At 37.7% G+C, this 21230-nt stretch overlaps 1 protein-coding gene across 9 annotated transcripts in view; it reads left to right on the forward strand.

Annotated features, from left to right (window-relative positions):
* Positions 1–21230, forward strand: part of Rdl (Resistant to dieldrin) — a 300052-nt gene that overhangs the window by 163386 nt on the left and 115436 nt on the right. For all 9 annotated transcript variants that reach the window (XR_010518699.1, XM_065236172.1, XM_065236166.1 and 6 more), the window contains exons 5-6: positions 2931–3157; positions 12450–12532. Coding sequence is in view for 8 of the 9 variants with exons in the window: in XM_065236172.1 (XP_065092244.1) it covers positions 2931–3157; positions 12450–12532 (310 nt within the window). In the remaining variant the exon portion in view is untranslated. The remainder of the gene's footprint in view (positions 1–2930; positions 3158–12449; positions 12533–21230) is intronic.

Here is a 21230-nt window from a genome sequence, read left to right on the forward strand (position 1 = left end):
TTTAGCTACAGACTAGCTTATACAAGCAAAAATTAGCTGTATGAGCCAATTTTTGTATAAGCTAATCTGCAGCTAATTTTTTTTTGTTAGGATTTTATTATAGCTCAAATGAGATCATCATAATTTTGAGCCCAGGTATATTTTTCGCGAAATTTAAAAACATATGACCAAGATGTCTGAATTTGAAAATTGAGAAACGCTGCCTTAGACCATAATTTAATCATACCTTACTGGTACATCTGCTCTACCTTTGTTTGTGCGTCAATTTAACCTTCCAGCGCGACTGAGTATAAGATGACGAACATCTTAAGTTAAAGATTAAGAACTTCACGAGATAGAATTGCATCTAGCAGTATACTTTATATAGTGGAATTGAGTCACTATGGTACCAGAGATCAAAACATTAATAATTCAAACTAAACATTCCTGTCTTCGGCAAAGTTATTTAACCAGACAATACATGCCTGGCTGTAGACACTTTGATTCAAGTCGTTGCGTTTGAGTGTGGTCCAATTGTACGAAAATCTTAAATCAAACCAGATCAAAATTCAAGCTAATTGTGATATTTTGTGGAAGGGCAGTATTTTTTTACTCTAGTACCATTTGTTTGATTCCATAGATTTTTTCTCTCTTGACAATACTTATCATCTGTAGTTTATCATAAATATTAGCGCGTCTACCTAATAGCAAGAACTGGAAACCGCTGTGCCACCTCAACATCGGTCATAAGTCACACAAATAGCATCGTATTTCATAAGAAATGAAACAATCTCCTGGTCTGGCACTGAGCCAGCCAAATCTTTGCGCTATAAAGTTGCTTCACGCAACCCTTTGACCGACGTACCCAGCCAGTAGTACATAGTTAGATCGAAAAATTCATTAGCAGAGAACCGATAGATAACAGAAAGACCAAGCACGAAAGAAACTTTCACACCCCGTAAACAAAAATTCGGCCAAATGTGTTGTTTCGTTTCAAAGCCATTATCAGCACGCATCCCTCCGCTTTCTCGTTCTCTCCCTCTCTCCGAACGAGAAAGGGGATGACCAAAAGATCATCTACAAACTGATGCACTATTGCCTCTACCCGCCCAGCCAAGCAGAATCACCCCATAACTGATACCCCTCCCCATCACAATGTGCTACACTGCGACAAAAGTTTCCAAGAAAATGGAATCCCAAAAGTAGCTATACACATATATTTCACCGTTATCCCTTTTGAACTATCCCATTTGACCATCCTGGTCTACCCCACCACTACTGTTCTGTGCATGCCTAGCCAACTCTCATCTGTACCTTGCTAGCCGAATTCATAATCGAGCAAAATGTTTTTCTATTTCATCCGAATGAGATCCGTTCCGAAAAGTACCAATAACAATAAAAATAATAATACCATCCTAACCACCACCACCACCAGTAGTAACCCGCCAGTAACAACAACCAGTGCTTTACGTTTCAAAACCATCCCTCCCCCTGCCTCCTTTTCGAGAAGAAAATGCCGAAATTTTCGATTATCTCCATCTCTCTCAGTCTGAATGCTCTCACCCCACGCAAAGAAAAAGTTTTCAGTTCCATTTTCACCGCCATTGCTTCTTATCGTTTAACTTGAACATAGTACAACTCTGATGGTTGCTTAAGTTTTTAGGAGTGTGCTATTATCATCTTTCGTTCCTACAAACTGTGTGTGTGTGTATGTATGTATTTGTTAACTATATATGTATAACGATGTCTATAAACCACATAACCAAGCATCCACAAACCCTTTGCGATCCACAACCACCGAAAATACGTCTAATTTCTATATCAGTCCACAATTCTCAGAAGGATGTACGATTTTTCTGTTTTGATATAAATGTAATTTGTTTCCGATGAGAAGCCGCTTCTACGTTCTTTTCAGTTTTACAACCCAGCGTAGGATGAGTTGTTACCTGCACACTTTTCCTAATTTTTGTTCCGTGTGCGTGTGTGTGTTAGCTTGCTTTTCCGAATCCAAGAAGATGAAGAAGATGATTAAAACCGACTTACGGGACGTCAAAGTCATACATCTTTCCAGGGAGACAGAAACCGAACACCGGAGAGGAGATCTCTGTAATTAAAATTAAAACATCCGCACACGGTAGAGCCTAGCGAAGAGATCCGATTCTCCGCTGCTGATTATTGCGAAAAGCTGTTAAAGAAGCGCTAATGAATCCAAATCCTTTTGATACCAGAGCGTGTCAACCTCGTCGACGATCGTGCGAAGATTCAGGTTGAAGAAGAGCAAAACCGATATGTGCAGGGAGCTGAAAATCTGTATTCGATAGCACAATTTCTTCCTAACGAGATTTGCTTCCCGGGCGCGCTGGATGACTTTGATAAATGAAGGGAAGCTCGTCGGTTTTAATTTTAATTATAGACTTGCCCTCGCCTTCTCTCTCCCGTCCCACGCTCGTTTGACTTGTTACCGGATTTTTCGTTAGTAACTGTACTAGTGTATTTTACTGCCTATGTAAAATTTGTATTTATGTATTGGTGTTTTTACGATATGTTTTCAAAGTTAACCAAATAAAGCAGTTAATATTAATTTTTAATTACCTATAAGAAAAACAAACCAAACTACCCATAACGTCATCCAATCTAGACAGCAAGTGCCCAATTTTGTAACCGTGATTTTTTCTTCTCTTCTTCTCTTTTTCCCCGCGTTGTGCAAAACAACCGCAATTACCAAACCCGAAACGAACACACAAATCGAAAATCCGTAAACACAAATGACGTCGTCGTCGTCGGAAAAAAAAACGCATCACCTTCGTCGCATCAACCGGTTTCGCTCTCGCAAAAAAAAAACAAACAAACCGAAATAATTGCTTAAAAAAAAATCAAACAAAAAATGCAAATCGAAAAATCCTCTAACCAACCAATCAAAACGAACCAAACCAAAATCGCAAAACCGATAGGATTTCACATTGGATTTCTACTTTCGACAATTTTGGACTGATCCACGTTTAGCTTACAGAAAAAGGCCGGGTGTAGAGACACTGTCAGTTGGATCTGAGTTCATTAAGAATATTTGGGTACCCGACACGTTTTTTGTAAACGAGAAACAATCATACTTTCATATAGCGACTACTAGTAATGAATTTATAAGAATACATCATTCTGGATCTATAACTAGAAGTATTCGGTAAGATTTTGTGTATCCTTTTAGTTTTTAAGCGTACTTACCTAATACGAACCAGAACAGCTGGTCAAGTCGAAATTCGCTCACAATTACTACACACATTCCCGTATTGCTTTTGTATGAGTTGAACATTTTTTTTATGGGTTTTTCCCCTTCCTCAAACATAAACACACACAAACCGAAGATTTCGATAGAAGTTCACACGATAGGTTAAAGTTACCTTTTTTGTTTTTGTGTGTTCCCTTCCCTCCCCCGTTAGAACTGGAAAGAGTTCCACCGAGTGATTGCCCATGAGCACTTGATTCATTGATGGACTGAACAGGATGGGAAGCTGACTTTAATGGTTTGTTATTAGAGTGGTACCAGGTTGGTTGAACTTGGTTGAAAATGGCGTACCAAGTATCGTACTCTTGGTACAACGACATCTATTGGTAAACGACTAAAATCCAGGATTGATACACCATATGTAGGGTGTCCCAGAAAGTATAAGCACAGTTTATTATTGGAATAAAACAACGTTATGATACTGAACTCAAATTTTTATTTAATATAAATGTTCTCTGAAGCATTCTCTTTCAATTGGATGAAAATAATCCGCAGATTCTTTAATCGTATGCCAAGGAACGAACTTTTTTTCTGACGCTGCATGACCTTCAGCAAAGATTTTTTGGCAGGCATGGAAAATCATTTACATTCATTTCGTGCATTCATTTCCATTCATTTCGTGCATTCATTTTCATTCATTTGCCTCTAACTTTTTTCATCAACAGCATTCTGCAAAATGATGTATAGAGCTTCAGTAGGTTTTGTTATTAGCTACAACTTTTGCCCATAACTCAAATCTGTAGCTATCTCTTATGCATCACGAATTAGAGCGGGCAGAACTTGTTACTGTTTTTTCAGTGAATGTAAAATACATTCACTGAAAAAGAGTAGTGGCTTCTGTTCGCTCTGGTTCGTCATACATAAGAGATACACATTTAAGTTGTTGACAAAAGTTGTAGCTAATAACAAAACCTACAAAAACTCTATACACCATTTTGCGGAATTCTGTTGATAAAAAAAGTTAGGGCAAATGAATGTAAATGAATGCACGAAACGAATGCAAATGATTTTCCATGCCTGTTCCTTGGCGATAATTTTGGCCACTTTTGTCCAGTCTTTTTCAAATTCTTCAATTGAATTCGTTGCCTTAAAGTGTTTCCGCAGATCAGTGTTGGAAAAATCAGAAATCAAATGATATTTTTCCGCTCTCATGCTGTTGAATTTGCACTACTTGCCAAACATTGCAATTCGATGTGCAAATCCCTTGGAAGAGATCATATCGAAGCACGATGAAATCAACAGCAAATCACTTTTTTTTTTTTTTTAACTCTTTATTTGTTCCAAATTCAAAATAAATGACATTTCATTTTTAACCTAGGTGCTCCAGTTACTGCAGTAACGTACCAGCCTTAATTGTTATGATATATATCTAAGTGTTTTTACATTGTTCATGTCTTGGCAATTAAGTATTTTAAACAGGATTTTTTTAACCTGCATGTCAGTATAACAATTGATATCTTAAAACTAAAAACTAAAACTAAATCTTATCTAAGTATATAGGGAATTAATCGTTGCAATTGAGGATTGCAACGATTTTTGCCTGAAATTATTAATTATTTTGTTGGACATTTGTTCTAAAGTCTCAACATTCGAAATTCTATGTACCTCGGTAGTACTGTACCAGGGAGGCAACTTCAAAATCATTTTCAGAACTTTGTTCTGAATCCTTTGAAGTGCTTTTTTCCTGGTAGTGCAGCAACTAGACCATATTGGCACAGCGTAAAGCATGGCCGGTCTAAAAACTTGTTTAAATATTAGAAGTTTATTCGTCAGGCAAAGTTTGGATTTCCTGTTTATAAGAGGATACAAACATTTAATATATTTGTTACTTTTGGCTTGAATGCCCTCAATGTGATCTTTAAAAGTTAATTTTTGGTCAAGTATTAATCCAAGATATTTCACTTGGTTTGACCAGGAAATTGGAACTCCGTTCATAGTGACTATGTGACTATTACTAGGTTTCAAAAAGGAAGCTCTAGGCTTATGTGGAAATATTATAAGTTGAGTTTTGGAAGCGTTTGGAGAAATCTTCCATTTTTGTAAATAAGAAGAGAAAATATCTAAACTTTTCTGCAGTCTGCTGCAAATAACACGAAGACTTCTTCCTTTAGCGGAAATGCCTGTGTCATCAGCGAACAAAGATTTGTGGCAACCCTGAGGCAAATCAGGGAGGTCCGAAGTGAAAATGTTATACAATATAGGCCCAATAATGCTACCCTGAGGAACTCCTGCTCTAACAGGTAGTCGATTAGATTTGGAATTTTGATAATTTACCTGCAGAGTTCTGTCAGTTAAATAATTTTGAACCAATTTCATAATATAAAGTGGAAAATTAAACTTTTTCAATTTAGCAATCAAACCTTCATGCCAAACACTGTCGAATGCTTTTTCTATGTCTAGAAGCGCAAATCCAGTTGAGTGGCCTTCAGATTTGTTTGAACGAATTAAATTGGTAACTCTTAAGAGTTGATGAGTAGTTGAATGCCCATGGCGAAATCCAAACTGCTCATCTGCAAAAATTGAGTTCGTATTGATGTGAAGCATCATTCTATTTAAAATTATCTTTTCAAAAAGTTAACTTATTGAAGAAAGCAATCTTATTGGACGGTAGCTAGAAGCTTCAGCTGGATTTTTACCCGGCTTCAAAATTGGAACAACTTTTGCATTTTTCCATTTATCAGGAAAGTATGCCAAATGGAAACATCTGTTAAATAATTTTACCAAGAAAGACAAGGTACTCTCTGGAAGTTTTTGATGAGGATTTAGAAAACTCCATCATCACCTGGAGCTTTCATATTTTGAAACTTTTTAGTTATAGATCTTACTTCGTCCAAATCAGTCCCCCAGGAATCATCAAAAATATTTTCCCGAGAGAAAATATTCAGAAAATCCCGAGCAACCTGATTCTCAATAGGACTAGTAAGACCCAAACTGAAATTATGGGAACTCTCGAATTGCTTAGCAAGTTTCTGAGCTTTTTCCAAATTTGTGATCAAAATTTTACCACCTTCTTTAAGCGCTGGAATAGGCTTTTGAGGTTTTTTCAAAATTTTTGTGAGTTTCCAAAAGGGTTTGGAACTCGGGTCTAATTTAGAAATATTATTTTCAAAAGTTTTGTTCCTCAGGGCAGAGAATCGCTTTTTAATTTGTTTTTGCAAATCCCGCCAGATAGCGTGTTCTTTGATATTGTCTCCTACGGACATTTTTAAGGCGGATCAAGAGCTGAAGATCGTCGTCTATTATAATTGAATCGAATTTAAGCTCGCATTTTGGTACTGAGGCAGCTCTTGCTGCACTTATAGAAGTAGTCAGAGATTCAAGAGCATAATTAATTTCATCTTTGGTTTGCAAAGGAATGTTTGGATCGAAGTTATATTCCATAAATGTTCGATACTGCTCCCAATCAGCTCTATGGTAATTGAAAGTAGAGCTGTTGGGATTACAAATTATTTCTTGGGATATTTCAAAAGTTACTGGAGGTGATCACAACCGAAGTCAGCATGGGTAACCAGTTGGCTACAAAGTTGACATGAATCAGTTAAGACCTAATCAATAGTGGAGGGATTTCTTGCAGAAGAAAAGCATGTTGGCCTGTTTGGATATTGAATAGTGTAATAACCTGCAGAACAATCATCAAACAGAATATTACCATTGGAATTGCTTTGAGCATTATTCCATGAGCGGTGTTTTGCATTAAAATCACCAATAATGAAGAATTTAGACCTATGATGGGTAAGTTTCTGGAGGTCACCCTTGAGAAAATTCTTTTTCTGGCCTACGCATTGGAATGGCAAATAGGCAGCTATAAACGTAAGTTGTCCAAATTTTGTTTCAACAGAAACTCCCAAAGTTTCAAAAACTTTGGTTTCAAATGAAGAAAGAATTTTATGTTTGATTCGTCTATGAACAATGATGGCAACGCCACCACAGGGTCTATCAAGACGATCATTTCTATAAATCAAGTAATTTGCGTCCTTCTTAACCTTATGGTCAGGTTTAAGGAACGTTTCAGTTATAACGGCAATATGCACGTTATGAACTCTCAAAAAGTTAAATAGCTCGTCTTCATTATCTTTAAGAGATCGAGCATTCCAATTTACAATATTTAATGCTTTAAAATCCATTACTGAATTTTAAAGTCATGACAATATTATTTGCAAATTTTACTCCAGTTTGAATAGCATCAAACATGGAGTAAGATTTAAGCATATCAGAAATCATGTCAATTAATGATTTTTGTAAAAATTCCATGTTAGGGGCAGTAATGCGTCCTAAGTCAAAATTGTCAAAATTTCCGTTAGAATTACTTTGGTTAGTATTTTGATTTCTACCCGCTGCAATAGCAGCATAGGTAGCTCCATTAACTCGCTGAACATTGTTAGCAGCGAGGGGAGTAGGTACAGATGAAAAATTTGAAGCAGAGGTGATATTTGTACCTATGGGTACGAATGTAGAATTTGTTCCTCGCTGACCGTTGTTAACACCAGAGGAATTTGTACCTGGTCGGAAACGTGGAGCGTTTCCTACCTGTCGGTTAGAACGAGATTGTAGGATCGCTTTGCGAGTCTTACATTCCCAAAAATTGGATTTGTGGTTTTCACCACAATTTGAACATTTAAATTTCTTAGGATCTTCCTTCACAGGACAGTCGTCCTTTGCGTGAGAGGAATCACCACAATTCATGCATTTAGCTGGCATGTAGCAATTTTTAGTTCCGTGACCCCATCCCTGGCACTTACGGCACTGAGTGAGGTTTTGGAAATTTCCTCCAGTCTTCCTGAAGTGTTCCCACTTCACTCGGACATGGAGCATAAGGCTAGCTTTTCCTAAGGCCTTAAGATTGTTTAGTTCACTAGACTTGAAGTGAACTAAATAAAAATCATTAGAAATCCCGTTGCGCGAATCGCCAGGACGGGATTTCATTTTCATTTTGATTACTTGGAGTGGCACAACTCCAAGTAATTTTGCCAGTTCATCTTTGATCTGATCCAGGGATTCACCACTGGGCAGTCCTTTCATGACAACCTTGAACACACGTTCAGTTTTGGTGTCGTAAGTAAAAAATTTGTGCTTCTTCTCAGTAAGATGCTTGAGAAGACATTTAAATCCGTCCAAGGTTTCAGCCAATACACGGCATTCACCCCGACGTCCAATTTGTAGAGAAAACAGCAAATCACTTCATTTTAGATTGTATGGCACATCGTTGATGATGTGCTGTGCTTGGAACTTGAAGTCAACCATACTGATATTAACAATCTATTACTCTAAGTTTAAATAATTTATCCTTGGATTTAATTTTTGCTGAAAATGGGATTTGATAAATATATAGCCTTGTTCAGACTGCAAGCCTTGTTATATGTATTCAGAATATGACCACATCATATTGCTACCCAGATCACATGTTTCCAAGTGATATTAAACAACATTGCCAGGCTTTTAGTAGAACAACGAGACATTGAGCAATAAATTTGATAAGTTTGACACTGTTTTGTAAACGAAATTATCTGAACCTTCAAAGTTCAAATAATAGACGCAGTTGTTCAACTCCCACAAAAAAAAAAAAAAACTTTGCTGAATACATAAATTTGCTGGCATATCGTTTTCATTGAGATATGAAGCATGTCAATTTCAATTTTGATCAGTCATAGGTCTTCTATATATTTACTGATAATTCGGAAGAAATGCTTATTAATTTGAAATGATAAAGGAATATTTGGACATCTCGATTTCAATTTCCGATCAGTCGATGGTCTTCGATATAATTTCTGATGATCTGGATGAATCCATGATCAACCTTGTAGGATGAGAGAATATTCAAAGGATTTAATTTCAATGTCTGATCATTTAAAGATCTTCTACATGATTCCTGATCAGCCGTATATTTTGAAACACATTCTTGTTGTCCGACGATTTTCAGAATATTGCCTGGTCAATTTGATGTGATAAGGGAATATTAAGATATCTCGATTTCAATTTCCGATCAGTCATAGGTCTTCTATATATTTACTGATAATTTGGAAAAATACCTGATTCATTTGATGTGATAAGAGAATATTTGGAGATCTCGATTTCAATCTCCAATCAGTCGTAGGTGTTCGATATAATTTATGTTAATTCGGAAAAATTCCTACTCAATCTGATATGATGAGAGATTATTCAATGGATTTCATTTCAATGTCTGATCATCTCAAGGTCTTCGTCATGATTTCTGATCAACCTTATATTTCCAAATCATTCTTTCTCACTGAAAGTTTTCACAATAATCCCTGATCTATTTGATGTAATAAGGGAACATTAAGAGATCTCGATTTTAATTTCCGATCAGTCATAGGTTTTCGACATAATTTCTGATTATTCGGAAGAATTCCCAATCAACCTGATATGTTGACCGATTATTCAAAGGATCTGATTTCAATATCTGATCATTTAAAGATCTTCGATATGATTCCTGATCAGCCTTCTATTTTGAAAATCATTCTTGCTGTCCGACGATTTTCAGAATATTTTCTGGTCAATTTGATGTGATAAGGGAATATTTAGATGTCTCGATTTCAATTTTCGATCAGTCATAGGTCTTCGATATAATTTCTGATAATTCTAGAGACATAACTGCACCTTAGAACATGTGATCCGGTTAGCAAAGGAACAAGAGAATATTCCTCCAATTAGGTGTTTCATGCTGCTTCTGACAGCACTCACCACCAGATGGTGAGCAGCCTTCAATCACATGGGCTGGTGGAAAATCGATTTGAGAATGTATGAAGAAATTCACTTTTAATATAGTTGAAGATGCTTATTTCATAGTTGAAGATGCTTATTTCTTCTTCTATTTTCACTTTTAATGATAAATATCAATAATGTCCGATACATTCTTTATACATAATGTCTTCTTTCTTCTTACTCGCATTTCAAGCTTATTGCTTACTGCATGCATATTAGCTTATTGCGGGCTCTCAAATTAGTTTTCTGAGAGCTTTCGATGCCAATTACCAATGCATGAATTTGTATATTTTGTGTGGCAAGCACAATGATACTTTATGCCCAGGGAAGTCGAGAAAATTTTTAACCCGAAAAATTCCCTCGACCGGACCGGGAATCGAACCCGCCGGCTCCGGCTTGGTAATACCGTGCCTTTACTGACTAGGCTATGAGGCCCCTTATACATAATGTCACTATTCCTAAAAAGAACAAAATGTAGAAATCATCCCACCGCTAGAAGCAAGGTTTGAAGAGCACTAGACGATTTTTCGAAAATCTTCATACCGCAAAACTGGTTTATCCATCACTGGCGGGGCGACATCTATCGGATTAGATGATGGAAACTATTACTCCATTGACGATTGCTTTTCTACTATGCCTGTGACGAATTTACACCAAAGTATGTGTATGTGTATGTGTGCTACAAAGTTTCCAAAATCATTTTCTTATGTCTACCATCATGTTGTGCATAGTCTGAAGAATCTTTCAGTATAAAAATATGCAATACTTGTTTCGGATATTTCCGAAAAAAACATAGCTGCAAGATTGCATTTCCTTGAGGAGAAATAGCCAGTAGTATCTAGCACCCAAATTCATATTCTGTATGGGTGGCAATGCCACTATCCCGGAAAAAAGCACCTTGTTGGGATTTGAATGCACCTTTCCTCCCAAATTTTAGACCATTAGAAAAATAAAATTCTTGGCAACAATCGCAAGGATTTTTTTTTACTGATGTTCGCTTTCCTTCACCGGAGTTTCGGAACGTTTCTTGGCACCAAATCACAGACAAACGGCTCGAAAAGTTTGAACGATGGCCTTAAGAGCTGCAAAGAGAAACTCTAGAGTGGTTTTTTTTTGAGAAAATTCAAAATGCGTTACGATAAATCTTAAAGGCAATACCAAGGAAAATCTCAGAGAAAACTTGTGAAGAGTTCTAAATTTTTAAGGGAATACCAGGGTGAATCTCAGAGAAAACTTGTGAAGAGTTCTAACGAGATTATTAGGGTTTTGGATCATAGCTTATTACTATATTAATATATAGCTTAACACTATATTCCAATTAATAGAAAAATATAGAAATATTAGTTGGCGTAAAGGGCACCGAAGTTGTTCAAGCAATGTGGCTACAATAAGGCTTGGAACTTAATTCAAATCTGTGATATAAGCAGAATAAATTATCTCAATATCAAAAAACGAACACAGTTTAGTTTACACAAAATGTGATGTAAGAATCACATAGTTGTTTTCCTAAATCTTTACGTAGAGTGATATTTTACCTGAGGCTAGTTCATCACTAAAAATATCTTATTTTGGCCAAACAGCACGTTTAACCGATAACGCTCATGCAATTCGCTAGCTAAAAGATCAAAGAACTAATTTAGAGGATTACGCACTATAATTAGATCATGTATTCCAGTTTGTGTACCACATCTCAACGAATAGTAAAAAAAGTCAGCTTCCATCGAATAAAAGAACTGTATAGCACCAGTGTTGCTTTCTATGACCCCGTCAAAATCGAATTCCACCCAATACCCTGGAAAGATTGCCCCTTTTCGTTGTCACATCCCATTCCCCCCTTGTAAGTGTTTTATTGTTTTACACAAACCGAAACTGTATCACCGAGCAGTATAGTTTTTCTGGTACACACCACCTGGCACCCACGTGCCGCGCAAGGTCCATCCCAAAGCTTTGCCAGCGTGTGCGTGTGTGTGCTATTAAAACTAGTAACAGTGTTGTTGTACCGATAATGTTACGTGTGGTCCGATCTACTTTGATGTGATCTTATCTATTCTCCAAACATATCAAAGAACACCCTATGCCCAGCCCATCATCTCCAGCCAGCTAATGAACTTACACACACACCCTCCAGCCTGTTTTCCTCCAGCATAACCCAATCTCTCTATCTATCTCTCTCTGTCTCTCATAAACCCCTCAAAACCCGGTTTAACCAAGACCTTTGAGTATCCAATCTTAGCCAACAAAGTACCACATGATATCTACGATTGTGACATTCCGTGTGGAAAACGGAAAACGCTCTGTGATGATCAGAAAAACTATGTTGTTTGCTTTTGTCCATTGTTGTATGAACCAACCCTTTGATTTGATTTAATTTCCGAACAAGAGTACCGCCGAAAACAGCGAAATCAAACAGCCAAAACATTGGATTCTATTGTAAGTACACGTTGTCTCATTATGCTTATTACTATTGCAGATTAACAATCACAGCATCATGTCCAATGAATTTACAATATTTTCCAATGGATAGACAATTATGTCATATAGAGATAGAAAGCTGTAAGTATCTACCGGAATTGTCACTAATTTGCCTTCACTCTAACTATAGCTATAGATAAGTTCCGAAATGACAAACGTCACTCGAAAAAGGTGCAATTCCACTCATATTCTCTCGATTTTTAAGATATTATAACAATTGTATGTAAGACCAAATGCGAATCTCGATACCTGTAAGAGAAAATCAAAAATACAACCAACTTAAATAAGGAAGATTCGCTTTGTAAACAGAAAAAAAAAAATCGAAATGAGGAGCACGATGGAACAAAATATGACATGTTTCACAGAAGTTTTCCTCCATCCCTCGAAGCGAGTGCAGCTTGCTGTCGTTTATCGGAAAACAGCGTGGAAAACACGCTGTATTTTTCTGTTTTTCTCTCTCTCTCTCAATTACACTTCATCATAATCTGTTTACGTGTTGTTATTTTTTTTTTTCATTTCGCCCCACTTGGAATGCTGTTCGGGACAAACCGGTTTCCGTTTAGCCCGCAAGAAAACGCAGCGGGGGTCCAAGGTCACCAAACCGATTCCTAGGGCATCCCGCTGCTGGAACAGATCCTTAGACAGCGTGGGCTAAATTCGGTTTGAAATCGGTTTTCCCAAACTCATTCCTCTCCCGTGTGAAAAGGTGAAATCTGTCCCTCGCTGTGATATTTATTTCTGCAAAAATATCCCTCAGCGAAGCGTCATTTTGCTAGCAATTTTTCCTCTTTCATCAACTTCCATTCGTTCAATTCATGCATGCCATTTTCCATAAAATACAAAACTCCGATTTCTTTACTCCCACCCTGGAACACGCCTTTAATCCCGTGGAGAAAGCTGGAAGATAAATCGCTTTTATTTGTTACACATACTTGCTCTCACACACTGACACACGCCCATCGGCGCCCAACTCGCAGCAGTCACACGAAATTGTAAACACTGTCAGAGAGCGATGGGGAAATGTGCGCCTAAATAGCCTCATCGGATTAGAAGATACTCATACAGACACACACACACTCACCAAAACCTACTTAGAGTCACATTTCTAAATCACTCCGCACGCCGCAGAAAAACACTCCACCCCCAAAAAAGGAAGCGCGTTTGTACTCTCCAGCCCAGCCACCCTAAAATATCACTTCCAATCAGTTTTCTTCATCCCACACACCACCCCGTCTCGTGGGGCGCTGCTTGAAAGCGCTCAACTGTTTTGTCAACTTTCCTCCGTTTCCGTTTTGCATTATTTTTTTCACTTTTAACTGTGTAAATGTATAAATCGTGTGCCTCCAAGTTGCGTGCGTGTGCTTAGACTTAGAAAAATACGAAGAAGTGGATTTGCGACCGCCCGTCGATCCGAGCCAGCAGAGGGAGGTGGAAGGAATGGGAAGACTTGCGTCGTTGACTTGTTTGAAATATGATCTTCGAGGTTCGCTTCGAATGGAGTCATTTGGTGGGAGATTGAGAGCTAAGTGGGTTCGATTTTGGGTGGTTAGTTGAAGTGGGAGGGGAGCTAAGTCGCTTAATAGATGTTTGTTAGAATTGATGGGTAATCAAATATGTGTTCATTCGTTTTTGACATCTCCTAGGGATAATGAAGGAGAGAAGGATTGGTAATTTCCAATTAATTCCACTACCTTAATTGATTTTCATTGACAGATACGTGGATTTTGTCTACGATGTGCAGACTTTCTGAGTGTGTTGTACTAATAATCGATTATTAGTACAATGCTTTGAAGAAGTATGCACATTGTAGAGGAATTACGCGTATCTGTCAAGGATAAGCAATTAAGGTAGTGGAATCATATGGAAATTACTAATACTCTCTTTCTTTATACAGGTATTCCACCATAGACACACATTCATCAGGTTCTCCAAGCAAGTTGTTCATAAGATTCACTAATATTTACATAATTTCAGAGAATTTTTTGACAATACCTTTTTGAACTTTAGATAATGTTATTTGACTTTTCAAAACCTCGTGATTGTATAAATCCCTGAGGATGGTGAAATACATCACCGAAACGTCGGAGAGTTGAGGTCAGGCATGGACAATCATTTGCATTCATTTCAAACATTCATTTACATTCATTTGCCTATAACTTTTTTCATCAACAACATTCCGCAAAATAATGTACAGAGCTTTTGTAGGATTTGTTATTAACTACAACTTTTGCTCATTACTCAAATCTGTATCTCTTATGCATCACGAACTAGAGCGGGCAGAACTTGTTACTGTTGTTCAGTGAATGTAAAATACATTCACTGAAAAACAGTAGTGGCTTCTGTTTGCTCTGGTTCGTCATGAATAAGAGAAACGGATTTGACTTGCAAAAAAAAAGTTGTAGCTAATAACAAAACCTACAAAAGCTCTATACATCATTTTGAGGAATGCTGTTGAAGAAAAAAGTTATAAGCAAATGAATGTCACTGAATGCACGAAATGAATGCAAATGATTTTCCATGCCTGGTTGAGGCAATACAACTTTTTGCTATACACCAGTCGCTAGCTCTCAAAAACATTAGTTGGATCTCTTAGAATACCTTTTGACGTTTCTAAGAGACCTCGATAGGATTTTTGACAATCTGATCACTACAATCTACGTGATTCCCAAGAATCTTCGTAGGTATGGATGGTAATTCTTGTCGTCATGGACATTTGTTCGTATCCTTGCTGTAATTGTCATGCAACTCTATTGGGGTTTAAAGGAATCCCTAACTCTTCTTCTTGGCTTGGAGTAAGCCATTTCAAATGGAACTTACTGCAATCACTTAGTAACTCTAGTAGAAACTTACATAAATAGCATCAATTTTAATAATAAAAAAGCCCTACGCAATCAAACGATCAGTGGTTACCAACGTATCCCAAAACAAGGCAGGTTTTATCATAGTTTTAAAGCATTCTTCTAGCCTAAATCATGGTCTTCAAGACATTACCAAAAAACCCAAATTATTGCTTGGGACGACGATCATATTTCATCTACGTCCAACGTTAATTTCAAAATGACCCACCCCTCGTTCGTCTCTCCCTTGGCCAAACAAATGCAGCGAATCTCGCAAATCCACTCTCTCCGAAAGCCACACCCGCCTACAGTCACCGCCAGATAAGAGATCAGCAAAGCTGTGCACCATCGAGGGATCCTGACCGATTCCTTCTAGAACCCGGCGTCCTGCTGTCCGCTGGGGTCCCACCAGAAAGCTTGTGTGTTTAAACATTTCATATTTTGCGCCATTCATTTTAGGTACTAATAAAAAAAAACATGATTTTCGCTGTTGTAAAAAAAACATCAAACCAATCCAGAAACCGATTCATTCCCCACCAAACAGGAGTGTACTAACTAGTGTTTATATAGAACCATATTTTTAGCAGCAAGGCTAATTTATCTTCGTACCCCCTTCAAAGCTTTGTTTTCCGATTGACGTGGCCTAAAGTATTTCAAACCAAACCAAATGGAAAATCCAACTGTGCCTTAGACCTTAGGTACCTTAGGAATAGGTACAATCACAAATCATACTTTAATCGCGGAACACACCCCTAGACTTTGTACAGGGATGGAAGTTTGATCAGGGTCTCACTTCTGTTTTTTTTTTATTAAATCACGCCGAAAGATCCGGCAAGCGAGTCCCGTTCAAGCTTCCACTTGAAAATCCGATTTAGAATAATAAAATAAAGCAAGCATATAGTTCACCAGTTGAAGCAGAACACAGAAATGCATACAACAAACATATTTATAAGCTCCCTTTTAAGGGAAAGATAGCCATAGGCGAAGCAAAGCAAGAAACAAGCACCTGTAAATCAAACCATTCTAGTGTAATTCATGTTTTAGCGTGTTGCTTTCAGTACTAGTTTCATTCGTTCAAGGTTTATTTTCGTTTTGGTTTCGGTTTAAAGTTTCTGTCTGTGCAGATTTTTTCGTTTTCCTGTTTTCGGTTTCTGTGTTGTGCCTTCATTTGTGAGTGTGTGACGAGTTTATTCGATGAAAACCATGAAAGAGTCCTCAGATAAGATGATCAACGCCAGCAGATTGCCTCTTTTTGGGGCGCCAATTTTTTTGGTTACCGATGGAATTCGTAAAACTTTTTTTTTTTTTATCTAAACAAAAGGTTTTTTTTTTAAAGCAAACATTAATTTACTAAATGGCCCCTGTTTGTTATTTTGAGTATCCTAACCAGCGAATTTTAACACCGACATAGCATTTTTGGTTAATTTTCCAACTTCATGCCTGACTTCCAAACACATGTGAAAGAAATTTACTGAACAACCTACAACAACCATTCACTTCTTTCGTTTGTTTGGTTTGTATCCTGATTACGTATTCGTTCCATGCCATTTTGTTTTCCAAATTTTGGTTTTCTTCCATATATAATATAATGGTTAATTATCGGTCGCCTTCTCTACTACAGCAACCGCAGAAGGTTGACTACGGCTAGTCTCAATGTCACCCATGGGTGGAATACTATCGCACACAACGTGTTATTCTTTCTGCTCTAAAACAACCAAAACAACCAAAACTACCAGCCAAAAAAAAAAGCAATGCAATCAAATGCCGACTAACCAAAAATATTCCCACCCACCAACTACTACCAGAAAAGAAGTAAGCAAACCAAACCAATACAAGCAAAGGAAAACCTGCGCGAAAAGTCAATACGAATCCCACTTTCTTTCTCATTCTCTTCTTTCTCTCTTTAACCACACATACACACACACTCCTCCTGCCTGGAACGAATTTCGCATTCAAGCAAACGTAAAGCTCACACACTCTTCCTCACAGACAGAACACAACCGCAGTCGAAAAATTCTCAGATCTATGACGCAAAATGCCTTTGTTCGGATACCAGAACAACAGTTGTTCACTATTGTTTTCAATGACCAGCATATGTGCTAGTGGCTAGTGTTACAAACATTTATTTTTGATGTGTGGCTATCGAATGCAGGGCTGAATGCACCCGATTTGGACTAGGGACGTATTGGATGAAAACCAAAAGAAGACGAGTAATTTGAATCTAGTCCAAATGTGGTACAGTCGGCCCCATTGCCCTCTCCATCAGCTATAGCGTTTGATCTTTTCATTCATTCATTTCATGCAAGTTTTTTTTTCAGATATAATTAAACATAGCTTTTTTAAACTTCAATGTAAAAAACGTACGATTTGGTTGGGAAATGTGGGCTCTTGTAGCATGATCAGTATCTAAATCTTCTCCAAGTTATGCATCGTATAAAAACATCCCATGTAGCTCACATCCATCAAGTTACTGCAACTTGATTGTGACTGTAACAAGTTACATACAAGTAAGCACAACTGTTCAGTGACAAGTGTGCTGCTAGTCTATTTACTGAACTATTTCAGGGTTTTATTAAAATTATTTTAATTTGCGTACACGGTCGAAGAGATCAACTAAAAATTGAGACGGATTTCACTTAACATCGTTGAAAAAAAGGGTTACTCACTGAGTGAGTCCAATTTTCTACTAGATGGTGAGGAGAATCGAACAAAATCTTATTCACTCAGTGAGTAACCTCATTTTTCACGATTGTGAGTGAAATTTGACTCAATATTGAATTGATCGCATCGACCGTAACAGTTAGTAAGAGTCCAGCAGGGATGCCAGATGTTTTTCGAAAAAAATCTTCAAAGAGATCGACGAAATGTCTTCACCGCTACTTTTGAAATTTGAGAGTGTGGGAGGGTGTTGAATGTTTCACATTTATAAATCAGAGTTTTCACAGACGTTCAGACAGAGAGCATTGCAAAAATTCGGGGAGCTTCGTAAAAGTTCAGGGACCGCTGTAGAGCTTAATGGAACTTCGAAGATCTTCACGCAACTTCGTAGAACTGCAGGAAAATTCCAAGAAGCGCAAGAAACTTCGTAGTTGTTCAGGAAACTTTCTAGCAATGTGGTAAATTGTGTACAAGTTCTGCTAACTTTGTAGAAGCTCAGCGAATTTTTTTAAAAGTTTAGAAAACTTCGTAGAACTAGAAGCATTTTTTAAATACCGCATTGTATAGAAGTTCTGATAACTTTGTAGAACTTCATTAACATAATTTTAGTGAATTTCGTAGAAATTCAGTGAATTCGGTATTTTTCTCTAACTTCAGACAACTTTGAAAAACGTCAACTTTGTAGATATTCAGGGAACATCGTTGTTCTAATCTAATCTAATCTAACACCAACACAGCCAGTTCTGGAAAGCATCCTGGAAAATTATATATATACCTACATCATTTTTCTTGTCTATTTGATATATGTTTCACATCGAAGATGCGTCACACATATCAAAACGACCAGGCCTACTGTGCAGCATTTAAGGGGCAAGATGATTCTGAAAACACGATGCTTCAGAATCCAATTAATGGATGGAACGTGGACATCTCGTACCGTACGTTCCGATTAAGGTAATTATATGATTGGTTGGTCGTTGGAAGCATGAAAGCTAGAAAGGTTAAGTGATGCTTCATTTTCTTCTGACGGTTGGGGCATGAGCACTAACTATTGTCCTAGCCTTTTATGACTTATGGCTATAGCGCCATTACTCGCTTTCTGAAAAGAGAAGAGGGAAAAGAAAAGGTGAAGGACAAAGGGAAAAGGATTATGTGAAATCTATGAACGCCGGCGCCGGTGGTGTAGTGGTAAGCGTGACTGCTTTCTAACACCCCGATGGGTCTGGGTTCAATCCCTGCCGAGGTCGGTGGGATTTTTCTGAGGCATAAAAATCTCTGGTCACGTCTTCCTTCGGAAGGGAAGTAAAGCCGTTGGTCCCGGCCCATGTGTGTTTGAATGGGTGCGATATACTATGGAAGCTGCCTTCCTGCACATTCGATTGCCGTCAATGAATGGCAATCGATGTCCGTCGGTGATTGGCACTAGATTGCGGAACAGAGACCGACGTTAAATAAAGGAAAGAAGAAATCTATGAACATAAACAGAACGGCGTGGTGTCTTGTCACTATTATCAAGTCAAGACCAACAATTGAAATGGCCTGAACTCCATTTTTTAAACAAACCTTGTATGGCCATTTTCTCGCGAACCGAAGTCCGCATTTGCAAACCATCATAATGAACAGGTAGGGAAAATTCTCTTCTACCCGATTGTGGTTTAGGTTTGCGAATAAAGGTTTCGGTTCGCGAGAAAATGGCCTTACAAGGTTTGTTTACAAAATCGAGTTAAGGCCATTTCAATTGTTGGTCTTGAAGTCATAAAAAGTAACAAGGACTAGTTTGAAGTTGTCACGACTAGGGTTCGGTGGTAGATCTTATACCAGTAATGCACCACAAAAAGGTGATCTCCCAACGTTACTGGTTTGAAAAGATAAAAATTTACAAAATGCAACGAACTCACCAAGTTTAGCCAACTGAACCTGAAGGCTGCCTGACATGTGTTGATGTAGATGTCCAAATTGTAGACGAAGCTTGACGAAGATCAACATGAACTAGTCCGTTTTATGGTAGTTGCGGAGAATGTCTTCCGTCGATTGAAGATAAACAAATGTTCGGATGTTTGTAGTCGATTTTTGATGTGAATAGGTAAACCTTTTCGTGGCCAATAGTCAGGTTCAACGCTGCGACTCTACGCATGATGGAACTAATGATGGGACGCCTCGTGGAGGTTCTACTTAGATTCGGAACAGCTTTTCAGCCGAAAATAAAAGGGACCTAGAATGGGGAACTAGAAATTGTTTTCTGGGACTGGTTATGGCAAGATCAGCAACCGATTATAGATTTAAAAAAAATCTCCACGAAAAAAAAAACAAACGTCAGGTTTGAACACGCCTATTCTGGGAACATCGTTGTTAATTAGAAAACTTTGCAGAAATTCGGAGAACTTGTACAGCTTCAGAGAATGTTGTAGCCAAGTCCAAGGAACTTTGTAAAAATTCAAGAGTCTTTGTGAAAATTCGGGAACTTCATGGAAATTAATGAAACTTTTTTTTTAATTTCAGGGAACTTTTTGAAAGTCCCCGGACCATATGCTAATTTCATGGTCCATCTTAAAGTTCAGTGGACTTGGAATAGGTCTGTAGAATTTCGGGAATCTTTGTAGATCTTCAGGGAACTTTACGTAAAATCATTCAAAATTTCTAAAAGTACATGAAACTTCAAAAACCTGCAGCGAACTTAGCGAACTATGTAGACCATTAGAAAATTACGTAGCAATTCGGTAATCTTCGTAAAATTTCATAGAAGAGCATGGAATTTTATCTAACTTCAGGGAACTTCTCGGTAAACTTTGTTGAAGCTCACCCAAGGAACATTGCAAGTTTTATAGTAGTTTTAAAGCATGATACAAGTCTAAATCAGGGTCTACAGAACCCTCATAAAACCAGAATTGTTACTTGGGTAGCTAACTTCGTTGAAGTTTAGGAAACTCCTTGAAGATCAGAAAATATCGTAAAAGATCAGCAAACTTGTTAGTACTCCAGGGGTCTTCATAACAGTTCCTTCTATACATTTGTCACGAGCTTTCAAATACTCTTGCAAATAGCTTAGAAACGTCATTAGAAACATTAGTAGCAATTCGATAATCTTCGTAAAATGTCATAGAAGGGCAGGGAATTTTGTTTAACTCCAGGGAACTTCTTTGAAGCTCGGTAAACTTTGTTGAAGCTCAGCCAACTTCGTTGAAGTTCAGGGAATTCCTTGAAGCTCAGAAAATATCGTAGAGGATCAACAAACTTTTTAGTTCTCCTAGGGTCTTCATAACAGTTTTGGGAGCATGGTAGTAGTT

This window comes from Ochlerotatus camptorhynchus, unplaced genomic scaffold (genome assembly GCF_037179485.1).
Source record: "Ochlerotatus camptorhynchus isolate MF236.1 unplaced genomic scaffold, CSIRO-AGI_Acam_v1.1 ptg000530l, whole genome shotgun sequence".
NCBI classification, from domain to species: Eukaryota; Metazoa; Arthropoda; class Insecta; order Diptera; family Culicidae; genus Ochlerotatus; species Ochlerotatus camptorhynchus.